Genomic DNA, 27,896 nt, shown 5'->3' with positions numbered 1-27,896 from the left:
TTAGGATGTCATTCTGCACATCGCCCTCTTCAGTTGAGCTGTCTTCTCATCTATTCTATCATAGCACTCCTCTGTTGCCTTTTCAATGCCTTCGTGGTATTTTTCCAAAGCAGTTTTCAAGTTCAGAAATATTTCCTGAGTAGGGAATCAAACAAAGAATTATTCCTAAACTAAAAATGAATTACAAGGATTTCACTCATATTTATTAGTATTTTAAAGCCTAAACTTGTGTGCTCCCACGTGTGCCTGCTAAAAATGATTCATTTCACTGCATAGTCTCATGAACATGTGCAAGTTGAAAAGCTGATTTTAAAAATGTAGAGAATAGAAAAATAGTGGATGTCAGAACCTGGGAAGGACGTAGCGGAAGGGCGGGCGGTGGGAGGAGAGAGGAGGGTAAGGAGGGAGGATGGTTGATGGGAAAAGTACAGTCAGACAAGAGGAAAACTTTTGTTTTAAAGATGTATTTTATTTATTTGACAAGCAGAGTTAGAGAGAGGGAAAGAGAGAGAGGGATCTTCTATCCACTTGTTCACTCTCCAAATGACCACAGTGGCTGGGACCTGGCCAGGCATTAAGCCAGGAGTCAGGGCTTCTTCTGGGAATCCTACATGGGCAGACGGGCCCATGTCTGGGGCTACCTTCTGCTGCTTTCCCAGGCACATAAGCAGGGAACTGGTTGGAAGAGGAGCAGCTCAGGACTGAACTGAAGGCCATACGGGCTACTGTAGCTGCAGGCGGAGGCTCTACTTGCTACATAACAGCAACAGCCCAAAGGGGAAATAACTTCTAATATTTAGTAGTACAGTGGGATAACTATGATTGGTAACAACTGAATATTTTGGAATAGCTACGAGACAAAATTTTAAATATTCCCAATACAAAAAAAATGATAAATGTCTCAGATGATAAGTTGGTTACTATGATCTGATCATTATATTACACACATGTATTGAAACGTCATACTATATCCCATAAATACTTAGCAATTACTAGATACTAAAATGTTTTACAAATCCATCCTGTAAACCCTAACAACACATTCAAACAGTCTGTGACTTAGAAAGAAAAAAAATAGAGATATGTAACTGGCCAGGATTCTAAAGAATTCAGAATAAGCATGATGGCTCAGCTGGCTAAATCTCTACCCACAAATGCCAGTATCCCATGAGTGCTGGTTGGTGTTCAGGTTGCTCCACTTTCCATCCAGCTCCCTGTTTACTGCCTGGGAAATCAGTGGAGCAGAGCCCGCAGTCTTGGACCCTGTAGCTGTGTGGGGATCTGCAGGGGACTTCCGGCTTCTGATCAGCTCAGCTACAGCCCTTGTGGACATTTGAGGAGTGAACCAGTGGACAGGAGATCTTTCTCTGTCTCTCTCTCTCTCTGTAAATGTGCCTTTCCAATAAAATTAAGTAAACTCTTAAAAAAAAAGTAATAATTGTATCAAAGTCTCATTAAAAATGGTAAAATTGGCAGAATTGCATGTGCAAAAGATAGAGCTCTTTTAATTGATCAAAAACCCAATGAGTCAAGGGCAAGATGCTGTTGCTAAAAATCCAACCCGGCTGGCTACACCATTACTTTGGAAGACTGTGTTGAGTTTTGGATAACAGATTGCATTTTTATTTATTTTCTTTTTTTAAAAAAGGATTCATTTCTTGAGTTGAAAAGCAGTGACAAAGAGAGTGAGGACACAGAGCTTTCGGTTGAAGCCAGGTAGTCCAGCAAAGACCCTGGGTTTCTCAGTGGGTATCTGAGCAACAAGGCTGATGGCCTGTAACAGTTACACACTTCAAATGGAATGATGATTAGTAGTAATGAGAGTAGAAGACAGTAAAAAGGACAGTAATGAATCTGAAAATCAAGCTATCTAAAGAATGAGGAGGAAACTGGGACTAACTAACCTAAGTAAGAAAAGCCAGAAAGTGCCAATGACCACTGGACACAAACGTCTTGAGAGAGGAGGATGCAGATTCGTCCAAAGAGACTTGTGTTCAGCAGAACACAGAACTTACATGTTTAATTCAAAGTAAACAACAGCATTTGCCCTAGCGTGTGTACAGTGTGGGTAGTGATAGCTACATGCCACTGCCAAGAGTTTAAGGAGAACTTATCAGTGCTTCCCAAAAGCCATGCGGAAAACAGATTCAGACGCCAAATTGGTGCGGAGATTCTAATTCATATATTTGGACAGGAGTGGTTTTTTTAATTTAAAAATTCTCCATTCAATAAAGAACTTTAAAACACACTGTGCTGAGTGACTGTCCCATATACAATATATATAGAAAGTGTACTACGTACAATGCCCTACATTCAAGGCATGGTTTGATAAGCCACACTGAGGTTACTGAGACATGACTGTTGTTGTTAGGAATGGTAGAGTGATAATGGTGAGACATACAGTGCGTCTTTTATAACTGACAGACGAATCTCAAATTCCTTGGTAACTAGCTTTTAACCAATGGCTGCTTCATTAACTATATTTAGACTACAAGACAAATATGGGTTGCTTCGGTTTTATGTAAGTGGTAGTATTAAATTATCAACTAACAGCTTTCTCATCCCATGCTAGGGATCAAGGGCCAAAGGCTAGGTCCATATTCAGTTAAGGAACAGGAGACAGGCATGGGGGCACGGACAGGACGGAACAGAACAGGGACGGCAGTGCACGCAGAGAGCAGGAGGCGAGCGGCAGTCATTGCACTGCTTCCACCTTCTCTTCCTTGCCGACTTTCCCTTCTACTTCAAGGAGCAGAACCTCAGGCTTAGTTCTATTACAAGGGTAATAGAAAAGGAGATACAAATGATAGGAAGAGGAAAAACCCCAGGGGTCAACTTCTACGCCAGAGAATGAGTAGGACTCCTCATAATGAAGGCGACATTAATTCACACGTGGAGCTCATGGGATCCTCTGAAATGAACTCCTTTCTGACCCACTCACCTGAGACTTCTGTGTCTCCCTTTCCGTGGCATACTTTAGTTGCTGAATTGCAGATTTAATTTTTTGGATTTCTTGATTAATCGTAGTTACTCGCTCACAAACAGCACCTCTTTTTTCTTGAACTTTATTGCAGTCCCTATAAGAAAACAGTGGCGGTTAATACACAATTCCTCTTAAGCATCTGAAACAGGCAAACACTTAATTCTAATTTTCATTCTAAAGTCATCAGGAGTCACTATTTGACAAAGCTTTAGCTTTTCTCAGGCAACAAAAGGACACAGATAATCCCTCCAAATCACATCATGGTATATAGTGAACCCTCCACCCAAAAGCCATTCTTTCAAGATGTGGATTTTTATGTTACTCTTCGCCAGCTGAGCACACCTCTGCGCTGCTGCGGAGAAGGGAGGCAGTGCAAGTGCTCCGTCAGGCAGTTTGGCAACGAATGCAAAGTTCTGACGTTCTGCCCTTTTCTTTATCCACATTAGCCACTGCGCAGGAAGTGCTCGGAAATCCCTCCCACTCCACCAGGGACTGGAAGAGCGCCACTCTGCACATCCCTCCCACAGGCATACACTCTGAAAGCACATGCTTGGGACAGATGGGCCTAAGACTGTGGTCTGAAGTATGTCAACATACTGGGCAGAACCCCAGAATGTTCAGAAAAGTATTAATTCTTCCTCGAATAAAAACAGTAAAACTTTTACTCAAAACGCGGATGCTCTAACTCTGCCAGCTGGACAAACGGACTATTCTAATGACACCGTAGAGCAGTGTAAAGTGCAGTCTTTTACCTCACTACACTTAGGAAAGCAAGAGGGGCCATGAGCAGCTCGCCTGCAGCCAGCAGGAATGTTTGGCGAGAGTTCCTAACCCTGCCTCGTCTGCTCAGACACCATGGTCTGATCTAGAGCTGTGGCCTTCACACGGGCTGTCAGTTAGCGTCATTACAGAGGATCTGGACTTCATTAAGCTGGGGGGGGGATGATTTCCTTGGGAAACCGTCCTGGCTGTTTGTACACAATCAAGAAAAGGCAGGGAAGCAGTCACTGCGGAAGAGCATGTTAAAAACGCTGCCTTCGGCGCAGGCATCAGAGGGGCACTTGCTTGAGCCTGGCCGCTGCAATGACCACCTGCCCCCTGCTGATCTCCCTGGGAAAGCAGTGCCAGAGGGGCTAAGTGTTGGGCTCCTGCAATCACACGGGCGACCCAGGTGGAGGCCCTGGCTTCTGGCTTCGGATCAGCCCAGTTCCAGCGAATGCAGTCATCTGAGGGTGAGCCAGAGGATGGAAGATCTCTCTCTTCTCTGTTACTGTGCGTTTTAAAATGATAAATCATTCAAAAAAAAAAAAAAAAAAAAGAGAGAGAGAGAGAGAAATAGGCGCTTTGAAGTAGTCACAAACAATACTGTTTTGAAAATCTACACAAGAACCTGGAATCATAGTAACCAGAAAAAGAAAAAAGCCTGTAGCTAAAACATCTCCAAATTCTGACACAATGCAGCATTAACTCATCGGTTTTAGTAAAGGTATACAAAACTTCCAGAAAGTATGCATGAAGGAGTCTGGAGTCAGAGAAGGGTGGAAAGAAACATACTAGCTTTTTGTAAATACTTTCTAATGCATTACAATGGAAAATAAAAGCATACTCAATTACGGAGCGCTTGTATTGTTTAACATCTTCATGTTTCTGGTTTATTTTGAATTGTGCTGTAGCAAGTTTTTCCTTCTTCACAATCATCAGTCTTTTGAACGAATTTTCTTCAGTCTTCAATTTCTTCAGTTCAGACTCACTACTCTCAATTTGGTCCTCCAGATTCAGGCTCTGTATTTTAGGAGAAGATATGAAGTCAACACAACCAAGCAAAGAAAATGAAGAAGTTATTACCTACAATAAGCTTTGATAAAATATAATTTTAAAATGGAGAGATCTAGGTAAATCCAGAAAGCCCAGCAGAAAAACACACTCCAAGTAAATAAGACAACAGAAAGTGAGAAAGAACATGGTAACTCAAGAGATGTTCTGCTCAGCTGTCCTGAGCAAGGATGGGAGCAAACGGACACAGGAGATGAGCTCTGAGCTCAGCTGGGAGTCAGGGGCCTGGGACCCAACGACAAACAAGAACTGTCAATGTTTCCGGTGACTCTTGCTGGCAGGCAAGAGAATGTGCAGGTGGAAAACAATACTTCAGGGCCCGGTGGCGTGGCCTACCGGCTAAAGTCCTCGCCTTGAAAGCCCCGGGATCCCATATGGGCGCCAGTTCTCATCCCGGCAGCTCCACTTCCCATCCAGCTCCGTTTGTGGCCTGGGAAAGCAGTTGAGGACGGCCCAAGGCTTTGGGACACTGCACCCGCGTGGGAGACCCCGAGGAGGTTCCGGGTTCCCGGCTTCGGATTGGCACGCACCGGCCCGCTGCGGCTCACTTGGGGAGTGAATCATCAGACGGAAGATCTTCCTCTCTGTCTCTCCTCCTCTCTGTATATCTGGCTGTAATAAAATGAATAAATCTTTAAAAAAAAAAAAAAAGAAAGAAAAAGAAAACAATACTTCAAATACTACCTGTTAACCTGCACTTTCCTTAAAAAAACAAAAAAGGAAAAGAAATCTTTTTATTAGTAAAATGCTAGCAATCTAGTGGATACTGCAGATTAACAGGGCCAAGTTAAGTGGTAAAGGATTTTCAGGCTTTAAGTCTTAGAAGTTCAAGTAACAGCCTCAGCTCTCATTCTCCAGGGCAGAGATGTAAAACATTATAAATTTTAAGTCTCTGATTTTATAAATCTTAGGTATGACAATGAACAACAGGGTGGAATTTCAAGTTTACTGATGAAAAGGTCATTTCCAACTATTTGAACAAGTTTAAAATTACACTGCTGTTTTCCAAAAGCTATAAATGGCAATGGCCTGTCTGTCACTATCCATTTCACCTTGGGGTTAACATGGAAGTTACTGCTCTGTTTAAAAAACTGTCCTGTAACCTAACATAAAGTACTACAAACATGCTTAAGTGATATTTTTCTTCAGGAATATACTAACAAAAGTTAAAGCAATCGAAGCGATTATAGTAGCACATGATGTAATAACATCATGAAAATTCTACAACATACTAACCTCCTTTAAGATGTTGGTTAATTTTTCCCTATTATCTGCTAGGTCCTGTATTTTCTTTTGATACAATTGCACCTCCAACTGGCAGGAGGGCAGGCGGTCCACTGAGTCTCTGTAGATTTCATATTTCTCCATCACTTCTTGCTTTGAAAGAAAAAAGAGAGACCACAGTTATGAAACTAGTAATATCTTTTTATTTTTGTCTTGAAGAACTGCTTCCTTTAAACCTGAAAACTGAAGAACAGAGGACAATGTTTCTACATCAAAAACCCAGCACTTTAAGCGGCAAATGTCTGAGCATATAAAATGATGCTTCTTAATAGCCAAATATTCTCAAATAAAGGCCAATTGCCCTCAATTTACTGTAGCATTTGTTGTAGGATCTTCCAAGAGTTATTTATGAAGACATTAAAGTAGTTCACTCTGTAAATACTCGACTACTTCAGATTATTCCTGGGCAATCACATTACCATTTATAATCTCCCTATTCATTTGCATAACAGTTATTACCACAGCTAGCTATTTTAAAAAGATTAATTATATTCCAAGATTTAAAAATGAATAGCACAGCCACCATTAACAATAAAAGACTTCTCCCCATTTGGTTCACCCATGGTACTGCCCAGTCACGTTACTGCTCAGTTCACTGGGAGGAATCTTTACCATTTGTGGATACTCTTGCATATCATGGATATAATCTTTTTACCTGACATATGCAACATACATATGTTCCAACAAGCCCAGTTTTGAGGTTCCCAATCTTAATAAAAATCTGTACTAGTTAAACAAATGGTCTCCTAAAATCATTAAAAAAAATCTTTGAATTAAATTTCTTAATATACACAGAATTTATTTTTCCAACTGGTAAACTGATATACTAACTACTTTTTCTTCTAGTTGAAGCTCTAATTGAGCAAGAACTTTCTTTTAGAAAACCATCCTTTCTCCTTAAATACAGAAAGCCATTCTGTGTTCATGTTTCTATTAAGATAAACTCTGTTTACTCCTGTAAGACAATCTTAATCATTGAGAGGGCCCTGCCTGGGATAGTAAGCTCAGACATAGGCCAGACATAGTTTTTTCATCAATAGTTTAAATGATAAACTGTCCATTCACTTCTATCTTTATCTTATTCTACTGCAAATCATCTCCCATAGTAATCTCTGACTCTGAACACACCCTGTTTCACATTACTCACAGAACGCACATACGCGGCTCTATCTGCCTTCAATATTCCTTCAAATACAACTGACTGCTGTGTCTCTCTTAGATACTAGTACAAATTTCTATTTCCTTACCTCTTCCAACTAATTCCAACTATACTATATTGGGCTCCCCCTGATCGATCATAGGATTTGAAAACCTCCTATGTTTTCCTCTCTTTTTGGCTTTCTGAAATGGATTGTAATTTTTTGGAGTTTTACATTCCTACGCCTGAGCCTCCAAGCATACCCAATACTCTTCCATGCTATAAACTATGGTTTCTAATTATGCAATTGTTTGTAAATTTATTTCACCTCTTTCTCCCTTGTAATGAAAATAAATTAGATCTCAGGAGAGCAGAACATTTGTTTTATGAAAGGAATTTATTGATACATCAGTCTCAGGGTCACAAACACTACATAATCATGACAACATAACTCTCATCAGTTCTCACGTTCAGGTCCCTTGTCCTGATCACTCACAGGGACGTCTCTGGCTACTCTGTGAACTCACCTTTCAGAACTGACTGTATCCCCTACATCCACTTTTGAGAAGAGCTACAAATCAGAGACACAGCAACAAAGTTTGAGAGGTAACCAGAACAGATATTTGGAAATCAGAAAATTAACCCATGATCACACAAAATAAAAGACACAGAAAAGCAATGAAATGAAGAGGAAACTCACCCTGGAAGTTTTAAGCCTCTGGACGGTCTCTTTCATCTTTTCTTTATAGTTTTTTACTTTCTCTGGAGAGTCCACAATCTTTGTTTTCAAACTGTCTTGCGTTTCTTTCAAAGAAACTACTGACAACTTTAGCTCATTCTGTTCAGAAAACATTATTATATATTAAACATAATAAAACTGGTGACCTACCAACATTGCTATATATTAAACATAATAAAACTGGTGACTTACCATGTCTGTAATGGAAAAGAACAAAACCAAGTCTATCTTCACTATGATGGGAGTGACATTAAATCTGACCACCTCACTTGCCTGCTTGATTGCTTAGGAGTGTCTAGGCGCGAGGATGCAAGTCCCTTAGCATGACAGTCAAGGCCTTTCATAATATGGTTCTTACCTTGCTTTGCACTTTTAGCTGCCAAGAACAGCTTACTACACGCTATTAGCTAGTGTTTGGTATAGATCATTCTAAGTGATACCTCCTTTTAAATATCTTTTAAAAAGATTGATTTATTTATCTTAAAGACAAGAGAAATACAGGAAGAAAGAAAGAAAGAAAGAAAGAAAGAAAGAAAGAAAGAAAGAAAGAAAGAAAGAAAGAAAGAAAGAAAGAAAGAAAGAAAGAAGGAAAGAAAGAAAGAAAGAAAGAAAGAAAGAAAGATCTTCCATCTGTCAGTTCACTCCCAAAGCACCACAGTGGCTGTGGCTGGGGCAGGATGAAACCAGGCACCTGGAACTTCATCCAGGTCTTCCCAAAGGTGGCAGGTGCTCGGGTCATCTTCTTGCACGGTTTTTCAGGCACATGAGCAGGGAGATGGAGCAGCTGGGCCTTGAACTGGCACTGTGATATGTGATGCCTCAGCTGTAGCTGGCAGCTTATCGCACAAAACCACAATGCTCGCTCCTAACTGACAGATATTTCTTCATAACTGTGGCCCTCCTAGAAAATCAGCAACCTACTCCTTTTTCAGGCAGAAATCACTGAATTTCTACTGACCTTTGAACAATCACCACTGCATCTACATTCGTTCTGCAAATAGTACAATCAATACGTTGCAAAACTGTAATTAGATATTTAATATATTTCCAAGTTAGTCAGGCAATTTGGAATTGTGAAGGTATTGTTGTCCTCCCAATACCCAAATAAAGTAAGAGCACAGAGATTCTCTTACTGAATCAAAACAAATTCCTTTCCATGAATCTCAAAAGTCAACGCAACCATAATGGGAAATAAAGTAAAAGCTGTCCAGCTAGTCTCTTCAAACTTTGGTGCAGGGCCAAGTAAAGTAGCCCAGCAGCTAAAGTCCTCGTCTTGAATGTACCTGGATTCCACATGGGCACCAATTCTAATCCTGGCAGCTCTGCTTCCCATCCAGCTCCCTGTTTGAGGCATGGCAAAGCAGCCAAAGATGACCCAAAGCCTTGGGACCCTGTACCCGTGTGGGAGACCTGGAAGAAGCTCCTGGCTCCTGGCTTCAGATTGGCTCAGCTCTGGCTGTTCACCTGCGCAGTGAATCATCAGATGGAATCATCAGATGGAAGACCTCCTCCTCTCTGTATATCTGACTTTGCAACAAAAATAAATAAATCTTAAAAAAAAAAGTTGGTGCAAAGCTAAAAATTATTTTTACAAACTTCATATGAACCTCTTTCCCAAATACCTGATGACACACATTGTTTTAGAATATTATGTTCCATGTACTGATATAAAAATTTCTCAGAAATATGAAGCAAAAGAATTAACTCATAGATCAACACATTCTATAAAAACAGATCGAATAGTGACATGTGACTACCTGCATCCGTACAGGTACATGCAGTATCACAAGATAAAGGACCAGAAAGGTGTTCCCTCTAAGTGAAGTGGGATGGGCAAAGCAGGCCTTTAAGTTCAGTGTATATGTCTTATAAATAAGAGAGATGTCCTGACATATGACTTCCTTAATTTATCTAAATTTTAAGTTCAGTAAAACAAAAGGTTATTACCTTCTGAATAGCTAACTCAGAGGCCAAACTGTCAGAAATCCTGTGTTTCTGTGTATTCTGTTCTTGAAGTCAGTAAAAACCCCACTAGCTAGTCCCTTTTAATGCTCTACAAAATTAGAACTCACATTTACAATGTGAGTTCATAAAGAAGTGCTGACTTCTTTATGAAAAGCCTAAACTGGATACAATTACATAATTGTAAATGAGACAAAAAGAAATGAGTAATAAATTTGAGCCATCTAGGTACTACTCAGTAGAAAGCATTTGCTAATTTAAAAAAAGATATGATACTAAATTTCAGATGTATCTAAAGTATATGTGTTAACTTAGTAAGGAAACCATAAAACAAAAAGTGTATTATGAAAAATAACGAGGGGGCCCGGCGGCGTGGCCTAGCGGCTAAAGTCCTCGCCTTGAAAGCCCCGGGATCCCATATGGACGCCGGTTCTAATCCCGGAAGCTCCACTTCCCATCCAGCTCCCTGCTTGTGGCCTGGGAAAGCAGTCGAGGACGGCCCAAAGCTTTGGGACCCTGCACCCGCGTGGGAGACCTGGAAGAGGTTCCTGGTCCCGGCATCGGATAAGCGCGTACCGGCCCGTTGTGGTTCACTTGGGGAGTGAAACACCGGATGGAAGATCTTCCTCTCTGTCTCTCCTCCTCTCTGTATATCCGGCTTTCCAATAATAATAAAATCTTAAAAAATAAATAAATAAAAAAAATGAGGGACCCATGTGGTGGCGTGGCAGGCAAGCTAGCCCTCCACCTGCAGCACCAGCATCCCACATGGACCCCGGTTTGTGTTCCGGTTGCTCCACTTTCAATCCAGCTCCCTGCTTATGCATGAAAAAGCAGTGGGAGATAGCGCAGATCCTTGGGCTCCTGTACCGACTTGGGAGACCTGAAAGATTCCTGCTCCCAGCTTCAGATCGGTCAGCTCCAGCCACTGTGGCCAGCTGCAGAGTGAACCAGCACATGGAACTGGAATACCTCTCTGTCAGTCCTTCTCTATAAAATCTGCCTTTCAAATAAAATAAATCTCAAAAACAAAAAAAGTATTAAGATGAATAGCATAGGCTTTCCTATGTACAGAATAAGATCTTGTTTTGTTTTTCTTGCCTTAAGACTAACAAGATCAGAAGAAAACACTGTAAACTTCCATTCTGGCAAGCATGCTGGGAAAGGAAAACATCCATATTAGTAAAGCTAGTTTTAATATCAGTCAACTATAAATGTCTATTTCTTCTGACACGAAAGTCCTAATTTAGTAATTGACTCTAACATAAAAGGAGGAATTGGTGCTAACGGGATTGGGGCTAAGTTACCACTCAGAATGCTGATATCCACAGCCAGGTCAGTGTCCGGCTGTTCTGTTCCTTATCTAATTCTCCAATAAAGATCCTGGAAACCAAGTGCTTGGTCCCCACCATGTGGGAGACATGGAGAGAGGACATGGTTCCTGGCTTCTACCCATTCCAACCCCAGCCTTGTTGGCCACCTGGCAGTTGAGTCAGCAAACGGAAGGTTTTTCTCATTCTACTCTCTCCCTCTCTCTGTCATCATTCAAGCAGATAAAAAATACATCTTTAAAAAAAAAAAAAAGAATCTGATGCACAAATGTCTATTCAGTTCAGACACAGGGCTTTAGCACACATATGAACATTGCAGAAGTCTCCCAGTGGACTCAAAGGATCTGTATTATGGTACATACACATACTATATAATATACAGCCATGAATATAAAGCAGACCTATTTACAATTCCTGTCACTATTTGGACTACACTGCTAAGTCAGCATAAAAGGCAATTTGGAAACAGACTGAATGTAGTATCACGGATGTAAAGTTACACATATATGACAATAAGTAAAGAATGCAATCCATGATATATATTAGTTGTAGTGGTGATTTTTCAGTTTTGTTTAACCTTCTTCATATATTTCTATGTGTCAATGTTTTGTAAAACAATGTACATTTGTTACATTCTAGATTTAAAAAGTTTTATTTTCAAGGAAAAATGATAAGAAATATTGAATTAAATCTATACTGTTCAAATATTTCTCTAAAAACATAGTCAAACTTTAAATGCTCAAGTTGCTTACCAAACGTTTGGTTTTCTCCGAAATAGCTAACTTCTTTTGGGAATTCCCCTCCTGCAGCACTATCTGAGGAAAAAACAAACGCAAGTTTTACAGTGATTCAAAGCGGATTTAAATTCAATCATTGCTTTCTCCTAAAGTAAATGTAGGAGAGAAACTGAATCAGACAAGATACTGCTAAATGTTCTCTGTTCACAATGTCCTTAGGGCAAAGGAACTATCTAGTAGTTTCTTTTCTAGGTTGTTAGGTATATATATATCCTAACGGAGCACCTGTGGGAAAAATAATTGGTTAAAAGGAAAAATATTCTTAAAGTAATCTCACAATAAACAGCACGCTTCCTAATGAGATGCTTCCACATATATCCACACACCTTGGAATCAGACTGCAGGCAGACCCTACCACTTCCTGTTCCACAGCAATTCTCCTGACGTTGGCTTTTTATTACAGAAAATGCCAAATCCCCGACTTCACAAAGATCTCAAAGGGAGGTGAGGTGACCTCACATTCAGACAGCCATGTCTAAGGGTTCAAGAGGATAGGACCGATGCTGAGTATTACAGGGCTTCCCTTGAAAATCTGCAACACAATCCTGAAGCCCCCTTGATGGGTTGCTGCAGTATCCCAGGTGCTTTAGAAGACAGTTTGGGAATAACAGGAGAATCCAAAAACATTGTATTCAACAAGAAAATACCTAGCTTTGACAACACACACCATCATGATTTTACATACTTGAAAGAACAACACGCCCATCATGGGAGGCACACGTGGGCATAGCAACCAACATGTTCCAATCATCTTGCCACTAACGCTGTGTGCTCTTTCTCCAACTGCGTGCCCTATCACATCTCTAAAAATACATCTTTGTGTAAAGTTTAAGATATGGCAAAATAGATACCGTTTTCTGACGGAAGTCCTGGTTGAGCGATCGCTGCAGCTCCTGGATGTCATCTGTGAGCTGCTTAAACTCCTCCTGCTCCTCAACCGGCACGGAGCTGAAGAGCACAAGGACATGAGCATTCACTCAATTCTGAATTTGGAAAAGTTAAACTCAAGTCTCTGCCCTTAACAATCTGGATGAAGAGGACATCTACTGCCACGTCTCTGATTCCTTGCCTTCTTCTGACAGTGTACTGTGGCAGAGAAAATAACCATCAGATGGGCCCCTTTAATTTTCTACCATCAGATCTCCGATTCGTCGAACTCTGTTCCTCATACACCTGCCGTTCTACTTGATCAATCCCAATTTCTTTTTTTTATTATAAATAATACATATTTATTAAAAATTCAAATACAGAAATAAAAGCACAATATCCCACCCAGTATACAGACAGCCACATAAATCCCCTTCCCTCTAATCCCATTCCCCAGAGGTTATCACTGTGAACAAGTTAAAGTATATCCTTTGAAACATTTTCCTTTGTATATACAAGTATAAACACACATAAATGCACTTTTGCCTTTTACAAAAATGAAATCATGTAAATGTACATATTAATCTTCAATTTCTATCTTCATTCATTCAATATACAGAAAATTCACAACAAATCTGATTATCAGTCCTTTTGGGTTCGTTTTCCATTATATAAAATTCATATTCAAGCATCAATTACAAAACTCTTGATAATATACTTCCTGCCATCTTTGAGTCTCATCTCTAACCACTCCAGTATGAAAAGACTGGAACATAAATTACCTTAAATTCTTCCTGAAACAAAGGCAGTACAATCAAACAAACAAACAAACTAGGAACACACTCTGTCATTCCTAGATTTTGGCCTTTTCACTTTGTGTTACATTCTGCCTGGACTTTTCCATCTGGCAAGTCCCTAATTCTTCCAATAATCAGCTTAAAAATGATCTCTAGAAGACAAGACTTCCCAACTTTTTTCAAGACATAATCACTTCTCTATTTACCCCTATAGATCAATCCCAATTTCTCTTCACCCTGCCTCTCAGATCCTCACATCTCTTATTCTAATCACCCATTCCTCTTCCCTAGTTATTCATGAACAGCACTCAGACATGCTGAAGGCCCTTCCATGTTTATTCTTAACCTTAATTCCTGCCCAGCCATGAGCCGTCTGCGTTCATACTGCAGTAAATTCCCTCTTCACGGTCTTTATCCGTTTCTCTACTAAGTTTCCTTTCCCACTATCAGTCCACATACACAGCTCTGGTTAATAGTTGGTCATGCTTTGCAGTATATGTTGCAAAGATTCTTTCCCACTGTGTCATTTTCCTTTCGATGTGATGTGTGCTGTCTTTTCCCATCTTAAATTTTAGTATCTGCCTCCAATATCCAGTCTTTTCAGCTTACTGCTTGCTATAAAGCCATTTTTACCAGAGGTAGGACAGAAAAGCTCTTGCCTGAAATACAAAGCTAAAGACAACAACAACTGGCAGCGATTCATAACTGGAGAACTATTAAAACCACTTGAGCAAGTATCTCAGAGCATGCCCCACATCTGGGACTTGGGGTGGGTGGGAAACTGGGTGGGGCTTCTCCTTCAATATCCCCTTTTACCTCAGATACATGAAGGAAACAATATGGACATAATAGTCTTACCCACTTCCCTATAGCCCCTGAACCTTTTTTTACCGTAATTAACTATGTAAAGATTGTCAACAATACAATAAAAAAAAAAAAAAAAGACAACAACAGATTGAAAGGGGTTTAATAAGAAACACAAAAAACCCAAAAACTCTTGTGCTCAAAATCAATATAAATGGTCCCCCCAGCTTAAAATTTTTCTGCAGAAACAATTTTTCAACTTTACAAGGTTAGAAGAGTGATGGAAACCCTAGTAGAATTTGGCTCTCCCGAAGTGGGTGGTCTACACCCTGCAATGCTGAGGGGCAGCAGGGGGCCACAGCTCTCCATCAGCCATGCTCTCACGAGGGCAGATCACCAGCACTGTGCAGAGGGCGGCCTACACTCTGCAATGCTGAGCAGCAGCAGTGGGCCAGGGCTCTCCATCAGCCGCGCTCTCACCAGGGTAGATCATCAGTACTGCGCAGCATGCTGTGCGCTGCAGTATATTCAGATGTTCAAGACTGAGAGCATTAGACCCACCGGCCTATGTCCCAGGAAACGCCCCTACCAGGACACAAGGCCCTAAGAGGATGTGGAACATCTGTACATATATGCGTGCTGTAAACACCTTTTAGGAAAAAAAGTATAAGATAAGCTTATTTTGTTGTAAGAAAAAACTGAAATTTATGCATATGAGGGATCTTCAAAAAGTTTATTTAAAATGCTTGCAAAAACACATGGCTTTCAAAATTCTGTAATTTTCTTCTTTCTGAGGTTGACGTTGTGGTACAGCTGCCTGGGAGGCCAGGCTAGCATTCCGTATAGGTGCAGGTTCGTGTCCCAGCTGACCTCCTTCCGGGGCAGCTCCCAGATAGCAATCCGGAAGGCAGCAGCAGAGGGCCACGTGTCCGGCTCCCGCCACAGCTGTGAGAGGTGAAGCTCCCGTCCCTGGCCTGAGCCGGCCTAAGCCCGGCTGCTGTGCCCATCTGGAGAGTACAGCAATGGACTCAAGCTCTGTTTCTCTCTGTGATTCTGCCTTTCATACAGAATATATAAATGCTCAAGTGTTCCAGGAAGAAAAGGGAGTAACAGAGAGAAACAGAGTTGTTGAGACAGACACACTTTTCATCCACTGGATCACTCCCCGAATGGCTGCAGAATGGCCAAGGGGGGCCAGACCTAAGCCAGGGGCCAGGAGCCAGAAGCTTTTTCCGGGTCCTCCATGTGAGTGTAGTGGCCCAAACACTTGGGGCCTTTCCTCCACTGCCTTCCCAGACTACTTGCAGGGAGCGGATTAGAAAGGCAGCAGCTGGGAACTGAACCCATATGAGATGTCGGTGTGGCAGGCAGAAAATTAACATGCAACATTACAGTGCCAGCCCTAATCTTTAAATTTTTTAAAGTTTTTTCACAGCAGGAAGGTTAAAAAAAAAGCATAATTTTTGATTGAATTTTTTTTGGCATATAATCTATAAGTAAAAAACAAGACAAAAATAAATTTAAAAATCCTGTCCATGGGCCTGGTGGCGTGGCCTAGCAGCTAAAGTCCTCGCCTTGAACGCTCGGGGATCCTATGTGGGCACCGGTTCTAATCCCGGCAGCTCCACTTCTCATCCAGATCCCTGCTTGTGGCCTAGGAAAGCAGTCAAGGACGGCCCAAAGCTTTGGGACCCTGCACCCGGTGGGAGACCGGGAGGAGGTTCCAGGTTCCCGGCTTCGAATTGGCGCAGTACCGGCCATTGTGGTCACTTGAGGAGTGAAATCATCGGACAGAAGATCTTCTCTGTCTCTTCTCCTCTCTGTATATCTGACTTTGTAATGGAAATAAATAAATCTTTAAAAAAAAAATTCTGTCCAGTAATAAAAGTTTTAACAGAGTTAACTGTCCTAATGGAAGAAAGAATTTGGATAGTTATTGTTCTCAAATGTAAGATAAATATTCCATATATAATTTAGGTGAAGAAACATTTAAGTTAAACTTAAGAAGAAAGAAGCCAAACAGTACATAATTTCAAAAAAACACCTAATTTTTTGTTCTATTTTTTTATTTGACTAGGTAAACTTAAGTCTCATTTACTAAAGATAACGGAAGATGCTTAAGATAGACTACAGGGTTATAAAATAAAGCTTGCCACTCACTTTACACTTGCTAATATATTTATCTATTGCCCACTTACTCAAGTCTCTCCAGTTTCAGTAGGGCCTCCTGGTGTGCGGTATTTAACTGATGCATTTTGTCCACAGAGGATTTCTATAAAAGCAATTTTAATAATCTTATATATTAGCACTTTTCCACAGAATCAATGACATATTTTTATTCCCAAGATCCACAAGCACCTATGCAAGAGGTTCATTCACTCTAACATTGTTCTCCTCAGAAATGAGAAATGTAAGACAGTTAGGCATTCACAGCAAGTGAATTTAGAAACGTCTTTCCTTCACGCAAATGCTGACTCCTTACCACAATCTAGTACTGCAAGTTTCTGTGAATTTCCAAGATGAACCTGGAATTCCTGAATTCTAGGAGTTTGGTCTCCATAAAGAATCAGACCCATAAGTAAACAACACAGCTTGCTACAACACTGCATACAGTAGGGAAAGAAGAATGGCCTCTAACACAATGCTGGAAACAGCCAGGGAAAGAATGCTGGAGGCTTCCCAGAGGTGACAGCTGCCTGAGCCTCAAATAGCAGACAGGAGAGACCTGCCAAGCAGAATCACGCAGACCCGTGCTGGCACGTGCAGGTGTAAGTGCGTGATGTCTAGGCATACAGGCCCAGCGTTGATGTGTGTAAAGCCTGGAGCAGCCAGAGCATGAGGTCACACTGACTGACATGATTTGGGTGCTTTTCTGAGAGCACAGACTTGAGACAACTGGGAATAACCATGCAGACTGTCCACAACCATCCGACATTTAGTAAAACTAAGGAAAAAGAATTTCAACTAACTGAAGTGACTAACTGAAGTGGAACAAGATTTATAATGCAGTGCATGATAAACATAGTACCAGTAGGCATCACTTCAAAGGCAAGTCTAAACTTGGCTATCTCAAATATTCAAACACTATACTACCTATTCAATATGCAAAGGAAAACTAGCATCTCTTAGTATAGGAAAGGAAGGCTTAGCCACAAGATTTAAACAATAAAAATACTCCTGTCTCTTCCTAATACGAACAATATAAAAGAAAATTTCATTCTGGGGTATGCTTTTCAGTAGTCAAAATCTGAAACTTTATATAAACACAAAAAAATTCAATGCCAAAGGCCATCCAACAATTTGATATTCTGTGACAAACATATCAACGTAGATTAACAGCTCACATAAACAGTACTCATGCGGTATATGAAAAAATAAATATTTAAGTCTTACATATTGCCAAAGAAACTCCATATAGGTCTCACGGCACATTTCTCTGAAGTGAATAAAGTTGATGATGCCACTTAAAAACCGACTTGTCCGTTTTGCTTCTAAAATAAAAAAGACTCTGAATCAATCTTTAAAGCCACATTAAGAATCATTCTCTCCTCCTCTCTACCCTGCCCCAAATCTATAAAACAAAACTGTGTACATTCTTAGGAAATACAGGATATTTGCTCAAAGTTACACATAAGAATTGCGCTCATCAATAACTGGCAAATTACTGTTGGCCACATGGAAACCAGAGGACCAGGTTCCTCCTCCCATTTTAAACAGCTGAAAGAACAGAGCAAGCGCCCAACGTGCCACCCTGGACAACACGGAGCACAGAACAGAAATCTTCACAATGAATGAGCTGAACCCCGGGAGTCTGTCGGCTGGCACTGAGCAGCCTTCAGGTAGCACCCCACTGCAGTGCCACGGCACGTTTTGGTGCACGAATGAATGTGATATGTCCACACAAGGACGTGTGCACTCAGCCTCACAGCAGCCTGGTTTACAAGGACCGACTATGAGAAACAGCCCAAATGTCTATCAGCTCGCCAACAGATCAGCGAGCTGTAAACTCTGCTGACAGCGCGCCCAAACGAAAAGAAAGAAAACACTCGCAAACACAACCTTATGGACGGATTTTTAAAAGTTTTATGTTTAAAGAACCCAGAAATAATGACTGCATGGTAGTCTACCAGCTAAAGTCCTCTCCTTGTACCCACTGGAATCTCATCCGGGCGCTGGTTCTAACCCATCCGCCCCACTTCCCATCCAGCTCCCTGCTTGTGGCCTGGGAAAGCAGTCAAGGATGGCCCAAGGTCTTGGGACCCTGCACCCCACATGAGAGACCGGAGACGGCTCCTGGCTTCGGGTTGGCTCAGCTCCAGCCATTGCATTCACTTGGGGAGTGAATCATTGGACAGGAAATCTTTCCCTCTGTATATCTGCCTTTCCAATAAAAATAAATCAATCTCAAAAAAAAAAAAAATTTTTTTTACAGGTAAAACCACAGCAACAGAAAAGAGACCCACTGTGACATACACTGGCTGAGACTCACCTGATTTACATTTTAAAGTGGTGGATTGCTTTTTTGTGTGTAAATTGCAGGTCAACAACCAACCAACAAAAAGACCCAGAAATGATAAAGATACAGATTTTTAAGTACCACACCAGATCACATGCAACATAGAATGATTTGATAACTATCCTAGTCAAATGAATAGAGGAACACTTACATACCCCTGGGAGAATCATACATCCTCATGTAACACTGTAACTGTACTTCTTATTCTGAAAAGAAAACTTCCACTAGGTTTTTTCAAAGCTGGTATGATGAAGCCACTATGTCACACCTGCATACAATCTGCATTTATGTTCTCATGTATAAGGAAAATATAAAATGTAAGAATTTTAGCAAAGCTGATTTTTAAAAAAAGTTTTTGCAGAGTTACAGAAAAAAACAATTTCAGTATTAAGACATGATAAAACTTACCCTAAAAGACGAGATTCACTGTTATAACCAATTTCCTTTCAATTTTCTGATTATATATTGACTAACAGCCAAATGGCAGACTGAAACCAGACCGTAAAAATTGCTTTGAGTTCCCACTTACTTGGATATAGAATATCAGCAATCTCAAAGTCATTCACCCGGCAGATGGGCAGGAATGAATCTCTGGATAGAGAACAGTAAAGACTGTGTTACAAGCACACACTTAGTCACATGACACAACCAAGCCGACTACAACGTGTGATGACAGAGCACTAAACCTACCTTTTCCAGGTATTACAAATCCAGGTACAGTCACATGATGTAATAATAACAAGCATTCATGGAAACGCCAAGATATATCAAGAGCTCAAAACCTTCCACACTACAGCACACAGGCTGGGCATCTGGCACGGCAGGGAAGACACAGCTTGGGTGCCCACACTCTTCCTGGCATGCTGGGCAAATTCCCACTCACCCACTTCCAGGACTACTTCCTGCGCACACGCACCCTAGAAGGCAGTGTGTGATAGCCCCTGGACTTGCATTTCATCACTCGTAAGAAAGCCCTGGACTGGACCGAGCTATGGGTTACTGGTCTGGGCCGGCCCAGGCTCTGCCATGGATGGCATTTAGGGAGTTAATCAGCGGAAAGATCTCAAACACTCTCTGCCTTTCAACAAAAAAGAAAATACATTTTTAAAGTTTTAAAAAGAAGATAGCAAATAATTAAATGTCTTAGAATTTCAATTGCAAGCCGTCTAAGATTGGGAATATTGTACAGGACGGAGGAGACTGGGAAGGGCAGCCATTCTTTCCCAAAGAAAATCATGTCATTAACAAAGCTTCAGGTTAACACGAACATGAACATACACTCACAACATAAAGTCACTCCGTACTCACAGGTGAGTGAACAGATTGCTCAGTGGTAAGAAGCCTTCCATGATGTGTGGATACATGACTTCCGTGTTCACTGGCATCTAAACGCAATACATCACAAAATCTAAGACACACATTGAGTAGACAGCACTTCAATTACGAGACATTTTTATCATAAATCAAAGCCCGAATATATCAACATATCATCAATTGCGTAACAAATGAAAAGATCTTAAACAATCTTGAAATCTTTAACACACAACCATAACGGGGAAATTCTACGAACTTTGTCTAGTACCTCTTCAGACATTAATGATTTCACAATCACACACAATATTAACAAGTCTGACTTTTCTTACTCCAAATACTTAGTATGCTAAGCGCTCAGTTGTCTCATGTCAATTATTTCAATCTTCCTGCATATAATTCACCGTAATAATTAGGACACCTTTCTCAGGAGAGAATGATACTTACGAAGATCTTGCTGCTGCCTCAGAAGACAGACCCATAAATCTGTGACAATCACATTTATCAATAATTTATGTCACTGACAGACTTTGTTAGAATTTTCACCTGACAAAAGTTATATAAACTGCTACTATACCCAAGATTCCTTTGCGAGTGACAATTTTATTATAACACTTTGGATCATTTGTTTAAAAACAAGTCAAAAACCTCCTCTCCAACTGTATCAATAATTATTTTAAACTCACCATGTAAAAATGCTCCAGTCGAATTCCATACACTATTTGTAAGGCTCTCATGTAAATCATGTGTAAGACTTCCGGCTACAACACAAAAACCACTTTTAATGCTGTGATGCACGGCTCTAAATCTGCAGCACTATCATGATGACCAGCGCATATTATAATGAAAAGCAAAAAGAGATGACAAAACTACTATTTCCCTTCAAATATTTGTTCACTCTTCTAAATTTTACTCAGCAGTTTGTTCATATCTAACAAATGGTCAATGGGATCATTATTTGAGAAAGAAAGGTGGTATGACCAAATCTAGCCGGAATCCCTCCTTGAGGGAGGGAGGGTTCGGTAGTCTCCAGCACCAGCTCTCGGGCCTGGGGCAGAACACTCGGCTATGGGAAACCTGGTCTGCTGTCTTACATGTTAGGCTTCCATAGATTTCAAGTTTAAAGGAGTATTTGATCTAGGAGCCATACCTGTAATAGGGCAGCGCAAGATTTGTAAAACCTTCTAAATCAGCAGTTCCCACATACTGGCCTGTGAACCTGTCCCAATCTGTACACAGGTTACTGAGTGAATAGGAAACTAACTGAAAAGTATGGGGAAGATACAATGCTAAACTTTTCATAAAGCTGATTTGTTCATTAGCTCAAAGGCCTATTATTAGTTCTTAAAATATTCCCTACATTTGAAAGAATTGAAGTGTTGCAGAAATCACAAAGTTTGAGTTCCACATCACCACACCAGGTTTGATTATATTATCTCTTCAGTACAAGCATGGAGTTCTGCAAGGAGACTTTGGGATTTTTCTGAGACATATAAATTGTTCATCTTTGCATTTAATAACTGAAGACATAAAGAATAATGCCTGTCAAAACAAGTCAATTTCCCCCTGGGGCATAATGCAAGAAAATTAATCTATAAGCTTCCAAAGAGGATTATTTCTAAGTATTTTTTTTCCCATGGTTGGAAACCACTTGTAGTAGGTTCCATCAAGCCCTACCAATAAATGATATCCTCAAACCAACACTTCAATAATAACAGAAAATTTAATATACTGTAATATATCTATGGTTGAGAAGCTTTTGTTTTTTTTTTTTTTTAAGAAAACCACCATATTAAAAAATTGAATTCCTATTGGAAATGTATAAGTTGGCCCACATACAAACTTCATGTTATTTTAAAGTTACACGAAGTGAGAGATTTTCTCTGGATTAAAATGACTGGCCTATATCAAACAGGAGAGCTTACTGCCTTTCTTGCTACGCTATAAACCTAGCAGCTTTGTTTTTAAATCCCACCACCCACGCTCCATCCAGTACGGCGCTGTTTTACCTTTGGATTGGGATAGAGATCATTCTTGCAGAGGCTTTTACCATCGGCTCCCGTTAACAACTTGTTGCGGATATGAACCACGATCTCAGCCACACTGTATCGGGGGAAGGACAAGGTCTCCATCTTGGGAGACTTGTGCTAGCCTGAAGGAAGAAGGAACAATGGTCAGAAACACCACCAAATTGGAGGTTCTCTCCAAAAACTGACAAAAATCAATGAAGCCCTGTGGGATGACTTCCAGCAGTGTTAAGTGTCATCAAATACACTTGTAAGATAAAGTCAGTTGCTGCACTGCGAGAAGGATGTGTAAAGCTGCCCATTCTGCAGTAAGCCATTCCCCACTAACTCTCCGAATGCTGCTCACTTCTGAATGGAAGGGAGCGCTCTGGCTGAATAGACAGATTAGAAACCATGTATTTCTTTTTTTATATTTGGGGGCCCAGGGATCTTGCAATTAATAACGAAAACGAATCCTCAAAGTAAAGCACACAGCCAATACCATCAACAGACGCTACAGACAGCCAAGAGCAATATACGGAAGGTAACTGGATTCTGATTTGACATCCCACCTCATGTGCATAGTATGTGCTGGCTAATAAACCTTAACATGGAAGTTGGAGAGACAAAGAGACAGAATAAGTAAGTGATGGAAATCGATGGGATTTTCTATCATCAGAGTGTGAATTTCAAAAACAAAAGCACACAAACCTATTGCCTTAATGTCTTCAAATAAATATTTCTACCTCAATCTTTCCTCCTCCCCAGGCAATCCAAATTCACGGTGTCACTGTCTGTGGTCAGGACACGTGTGGGTATGGCTACTGGAATCCAGTGGGTAAGGCTACTGGAATCCAGTGGGTAAAGGCCACGGATGCTGTTTAACATTCTACAGGGTCTAAATTCCATCCCCATTCCTGCTCCAAAAACTGCAGTAATGCCAAGCGTCTCTACAACCTTACACTTAATCGTTACCAGACTGGTCAGAACACACTGAACTTGGAGAACTCCAACACTATGTTTTGACATTCTAATAACCTTTTCCTCCCCCTGGACACCTTAGCATTTTTTATTGTAGTTCCACCTGTTATACAGCCAGTATATATTATAGCACAGTAGCAGTGAGAGAAGCGACAAGGGCTCTCCAAGGCCTGACTACTTACAGACCCCTTGCCTCCAAGCGAGCAGCCCGGCCCAGACCTAATGAGACTAGGTTCAGTTCTGCACACACACTTTTGGGAATCCATTTCCTTGGGCTCCTAATGTTTCTTGCAACAACAGGATTAAACATAGCAACGTTCCAAACCTTCAGTATGTGTAGGAAGCCATTCTAAAAGATGATTGACAAGTGACCACTGTTGTGCTGCAAGACAAAAATACCTAAGAATCCACTAGGTCTCAAAAGTTGGTTCCCACCGAGATAACCCTTGCTGGTGATGTCCAGGAGGTTCTGCCGTACTTTCCACCTGATGGTCCTAGCTATTTCAATTATACAGGCTTTAGGACAAAACTGTAAAAAATATAAAAAAGCCATGAAGCCTCTGCTAAGCTCTCTTTAGGTAAGTATAGCTTCTTTACCCATAGCCATTCCTTGATACTGTTGAATGAACTTGACCATCTATGAGAGAAAAGGAACACCCTTCCCGCCCCACTGTATTCTCACTCAACAACAACCTGCATCAAGAATTCTGTGGCCGAATGCATACGGATTTTTCCCTATACACCAAGCAATCAGCTCTCCAGTGCACTAAATCAGCCTTCTAAATCAGTTTAAATCTTACCCTTCCCCTAGTGTCACATCCCACAGGTTGAGGGTTCGGTTCCCAGGGCCGCAGCGTCTCTCCAGCCTGAGATGCCCACAGAGGAGCCCTGGCTTGTCTCTCCAGGTACAAAGCCGGTTTCCCCCACGATCTGCACCTTGGGTTTGATTACTTAATCAGGCTGGTTCAAATAAGTCGGGGAAACACCTATTTTACTGATTTCTATTTGCCTGTGAGAAAGCTCCCAGAACTCTGGAGCGTAAAGGAAGCTCCCTCAGAGAGGCATGGTCTTTCCTGAAGCTCCCAGGAAGCTATCGGCCACCGTCAGCAAGCAAAGGGACAGTGACCGGCAGAGTCCAAGGCTTTGAGGAACTGTATATGACAGGCAGGGATAAGGATCAAATACACATTTCAAATATGTCACACCACCCCACTTACCTTCCTCTCAACACACCATCATGCTGAACACAGCAACTCCAGATGTGGCCAGCCCAGGCTAGGGGAGAACTACCGGCCTGTTGAGATCCAGTCCACAGCCAGACTTACCACTTCCTGGCAAACACACGTTTGCCATCAGTAGGAACTTCTGGAACCCAAGAACCTTTCAACATGGCCCACTTCCGGGAAGCCTGGACTTACCCGTGATCCTCTTAGATAATATGTTGTTTGAACCTTATACAAGGATTTATATTTTCTACCACTAAATTACATCGGTGTAATCTTATAGTGTAGAGCTTTTTAAATTCAGACTCTGGTATCATTTCTCCTTTGCAGCATAAATATATGCGAGCATGCATTCCACAGTTTCAAAGCCACGGATGTAATAACCGCTGCTGAAAGAACTGTGCAATGACTACAGAAAAAACTCACTTTTCCAAAACACACTACACCCGCACTAGACATTGTCACAGCAGAAAGAGCACGTGGGGAGGACCTCACAACTCTCCCTCGCTTGTGTGTTTTGCACACTCTGCCAGCGGATGAATGCTGATGAAATGTCTAAGGCGCCATGCAGCACCCGCACAGGAACACAGCCGCGACCTCACCCGCTCCAGCCAAGTCAGACTTTCCTGCTTGGTTTCTAAAACCTTAACAGTCTGACAAACTTTTTTACTGCATGTTAGTCCCCTCCAAGTTGTTTCCCACACTTCTAATGCTGCCTTCAGAATCTCCTCCTCCCTCATCTACATTCTGTCACAGCGCAATTCCAGTTCTGATGCATTCATTCATTAGACGGAAACTGAGGCAGAGGGTCCCTCCCAGCACACACAGGGAGTTCACGGGCAAGACCTTATACGAACAACCACCCTGTCTTTGGCGGCTTAGCGGGTGGCAGAAACCAACTGCTATTTCCCTCTCTGGGTTTCTTGTTTGTGACACCATCGTGCTGCGCATGGCGGTGTCGGAAGAACGCCTGTTCAATCCTAGCCACTTGGTTGTGCGAAAACAAACTAGTCTGTGCAACTGACAATTCGGAGATTCAAAGTGACTCCCCGATCCCAGTGAATTCCATGTAAAAAGGGGGTCTTCGGAACTCATTTCAGCATACTCCCAAAGACTCCGTGGAAAGTACATGCAAAAGGAAGCGAGTTGCGAAATTGCTTTTGAAATCCATGCCCAGCTGCGAGGAAGCACGGAATGCAAGCGAATCGAGTATGCCAGCTTGGCTTTTGGGTTCGCGGTGAAGACACATTAATGACATAGCGAGCCGACGGGCAGCTAACTGCACCCGAAGGAGCCCGTCCACGCCCCTCGCGGTACAGAGACTCCTGGACACACCGACTTGCACGCTTCGCCTGACCGGCCCCAAGTCGGCCGCCTCCTCCCGCAGTGTGTGCCCAGGACAGAGCTCGCCCCGGCCCGCCCCGCGCCCCGCGCCCCGCGCCCCGCGCCCCGCGAGGATGCTCACCTGCCGCCCCAGCCGCCCGCAGGAGCCCGGCCAGCACCGCCGCGGCCGCCCGCCACAAGCAACCGCCGCGACCGTTATTGTGGTCCCTTTTCAAACCGGCCGCCGCCTGCCTGCAAGCCCCGCCCCGTCCCGCCGTGCCCGCGCCAGCCGCGACGGAAGCCGGGGAGGCCCAGTCCACCCCCCGGGGGGCGGAGCTGCAGCGCGCGCTCCGGGCTGCGGGCGGAACTCCTTTTCAGGACCCTGGGGCTTCTCGTCGGAACCTTGCACGCGGCAGGAAGCGTGAGCGTGACGGCTCGGGGGCGGGGAAAAGAGCGGGGTCCTCCGGCGTGGACTTCCGTTCGGGACCCAGCTGGGAGGGTGTTTCGGGGTCCCGAGTACGAAGGGAGGGATTAAGGGGCGCTTGGGGTAAACTCAGGGCGACCGGGGAGGAAGAACCCGGGGCGTCATCAGACTCCCAGAGCGACGGTCCCGGCGTTTGGAGCACCACCGAGCTGGGGGACTCGCCATCGCCCGGTGAAGCGGCTGGGTTATGGCGCCGGACGAGTCGGGGAAAGAGGCTAGACACTCAGCTGCGGCAGATCCACAGGGTCCCGCGTGGGTCCAGGGCCACGCACGGAGGTTCACAGGTCGCCTAGCCGGGTTAGCGACCCACGTCCTCCGAGTAAGACGCGACTGGGAGGAGCCCATGGGACCCCGCTCGTCCTGCCGATCCTCCCACTCTGACAGTAGCCCATTGGCGGCCATTTGCGGAGCGAACCAGCGGACGGCAGGTGTTTCCCCTCTGTTGTCTCCTCCTCGCTCTGTAATCTGCTTTTCCAGTCAAAATCATCTATAACAAATAAAAGGTTTCCCTCAAGCCATGACCCCGAGTCTGTCCTATAAATCCTCAGCTGGATACTATGGAGAAAATACAGAGTGACTTGACAGATCCTCACTCTGCCTTCAGCTGTCTCCATGGTCCTTGGAAGTCCTTTAATTAACCATTAGTCAGCTTCCTGACCCAAACTGTCAGTGATTTCTCACAAGTTTTACCACTTCTCTCAATGCCCTTTACAACAGAGTAGCTGAAAGACATGTATTCTAGATACTTCTTACACATTCATAGGCATCTCAAATATGTCGTGCGTGTTCCCTTCCTAATTTTAATCCCATGCTGTCTTTGTAGATTGCACTTTAAAGGGTGGATGGCAACCCCAGCACAACTGAAAGGTCCTTTGAAAGAAGGTGAGATAGGGATGCCCAGTGAGACCATGGCAGGCGGCCACCGCAACCATATACTTAAAGCAGATAATGTTCCTTTGGTAGGCAGCGCTTTACGTCAACAAGGATTCCAAATTGTTACTTCCGTTTTCTTTTTCAGATTAGTAAGAGAAGAAAAGTTGATTCATTACATCTTGTGTGGTATGAACACATGAAATAGTAACAGCCCGCCAGCCACCCTCCTTTCCACCAGCCCCTATGCACTTGAGTAGGAATTACCTAGAAGCTACATTTTCACACTTATTCTCTTGATAAACTAAGAAAGTCAAGGCCATTGTGAAGCAGACTATCTTCTGCATGGCTTCCTTTAGTTTCATGTTTATCTGCTTCTTTATTTATTATTATTTGTTATCAGAAGATAACATGCAGTTCCTCCACCAGTGCTGTTGATCTTTGCTGTTCTTTTTAGGCCTTTATAGTAGAAATTCCGTACAATTGTTCTGACCTTACTCAAACCCTAACTCCTTGGATATTTCAAGCGTGCTGCCCCCCCCCCTTTTTTTAAAACCAGTCTTGTTTATCTTAGCAAGTTCCTTTTCTGCCTTTGACAATATTTGTCAAAGTTTCCACCTTGACTTGTTTTCCATCTTATCTTCTCC

At 42.4% G+C, this 27,896-nt stretch overlaps 1 protein-coding gene across 2 annotated transcripts; it reads right to left on the bottom strand.

Moving 5' to 3' along the window:
* On the bottom strand, positions 1-26,162 carry NUF2 (NUF2 component of NDC80 kinetochore complex). 2 transcript variants are annotated; one of them, XM_058660954.1, is made up of 14 exons: positions 26,038-26,162; positions 22,372-22,514; positions 21,049-21,123; positions 20,360-20,436; positions 19,581-19,642; positions 17,929-18,026; positions 16,734-16,807; positions 12,919-13,015; positions 12,023-12,085; positions 7,939-8,076; positions 6,053-6,193; positions 4,590-4,765; positions 2,942-3,077; positions 1-135 (listed from the first exon to the last, which is right to left on the bottom strand). In XM_058660954.1, the coding sequence occupies exons 2-14, from the start codon at positions 22,492-22,494 to the stop codon at positions 1-3; spliced, it is 1,395 nt and encodes a 464-aa protein (XP_058516937.1). In that variant the 5' UTR covers positions 22,495-22,514; positions 26,038-26,162. The 2 variants fall into 2 exon arrangements, with proteins under 2 accessions (XP_058516937.1, XP_004589188.1); XM_004589131.3 differs by lacking the exon at positions 26,038-26,162 and adding an exon at positions 25,419-25,484 and having other exon boundaries at positions 22,372-22,509.
* Positions 26,163-27,896: the final 1,734 nt, after the last annotated feature.

The sequence above is a fragment of the Ochotona princeps genome, chromosome 2 (assembly GCF_030435755.1).
Source record: "Ochotona princeps isolate mOchPri1 chromosome 2, mOchPri1.hap1, whole genome shotgun sequence".
Taxonomy (NCBI): Eukaryota; Metazoa; Chordata; class Mammalia; order Lagomorpha; family Ochotonidae; genus Ochotona; species Ochotona princeps.
Note: the sequence above shows the minus strand (reverse complement) of the source record. Positions and strands in the feature narration are given on the sequence as shown.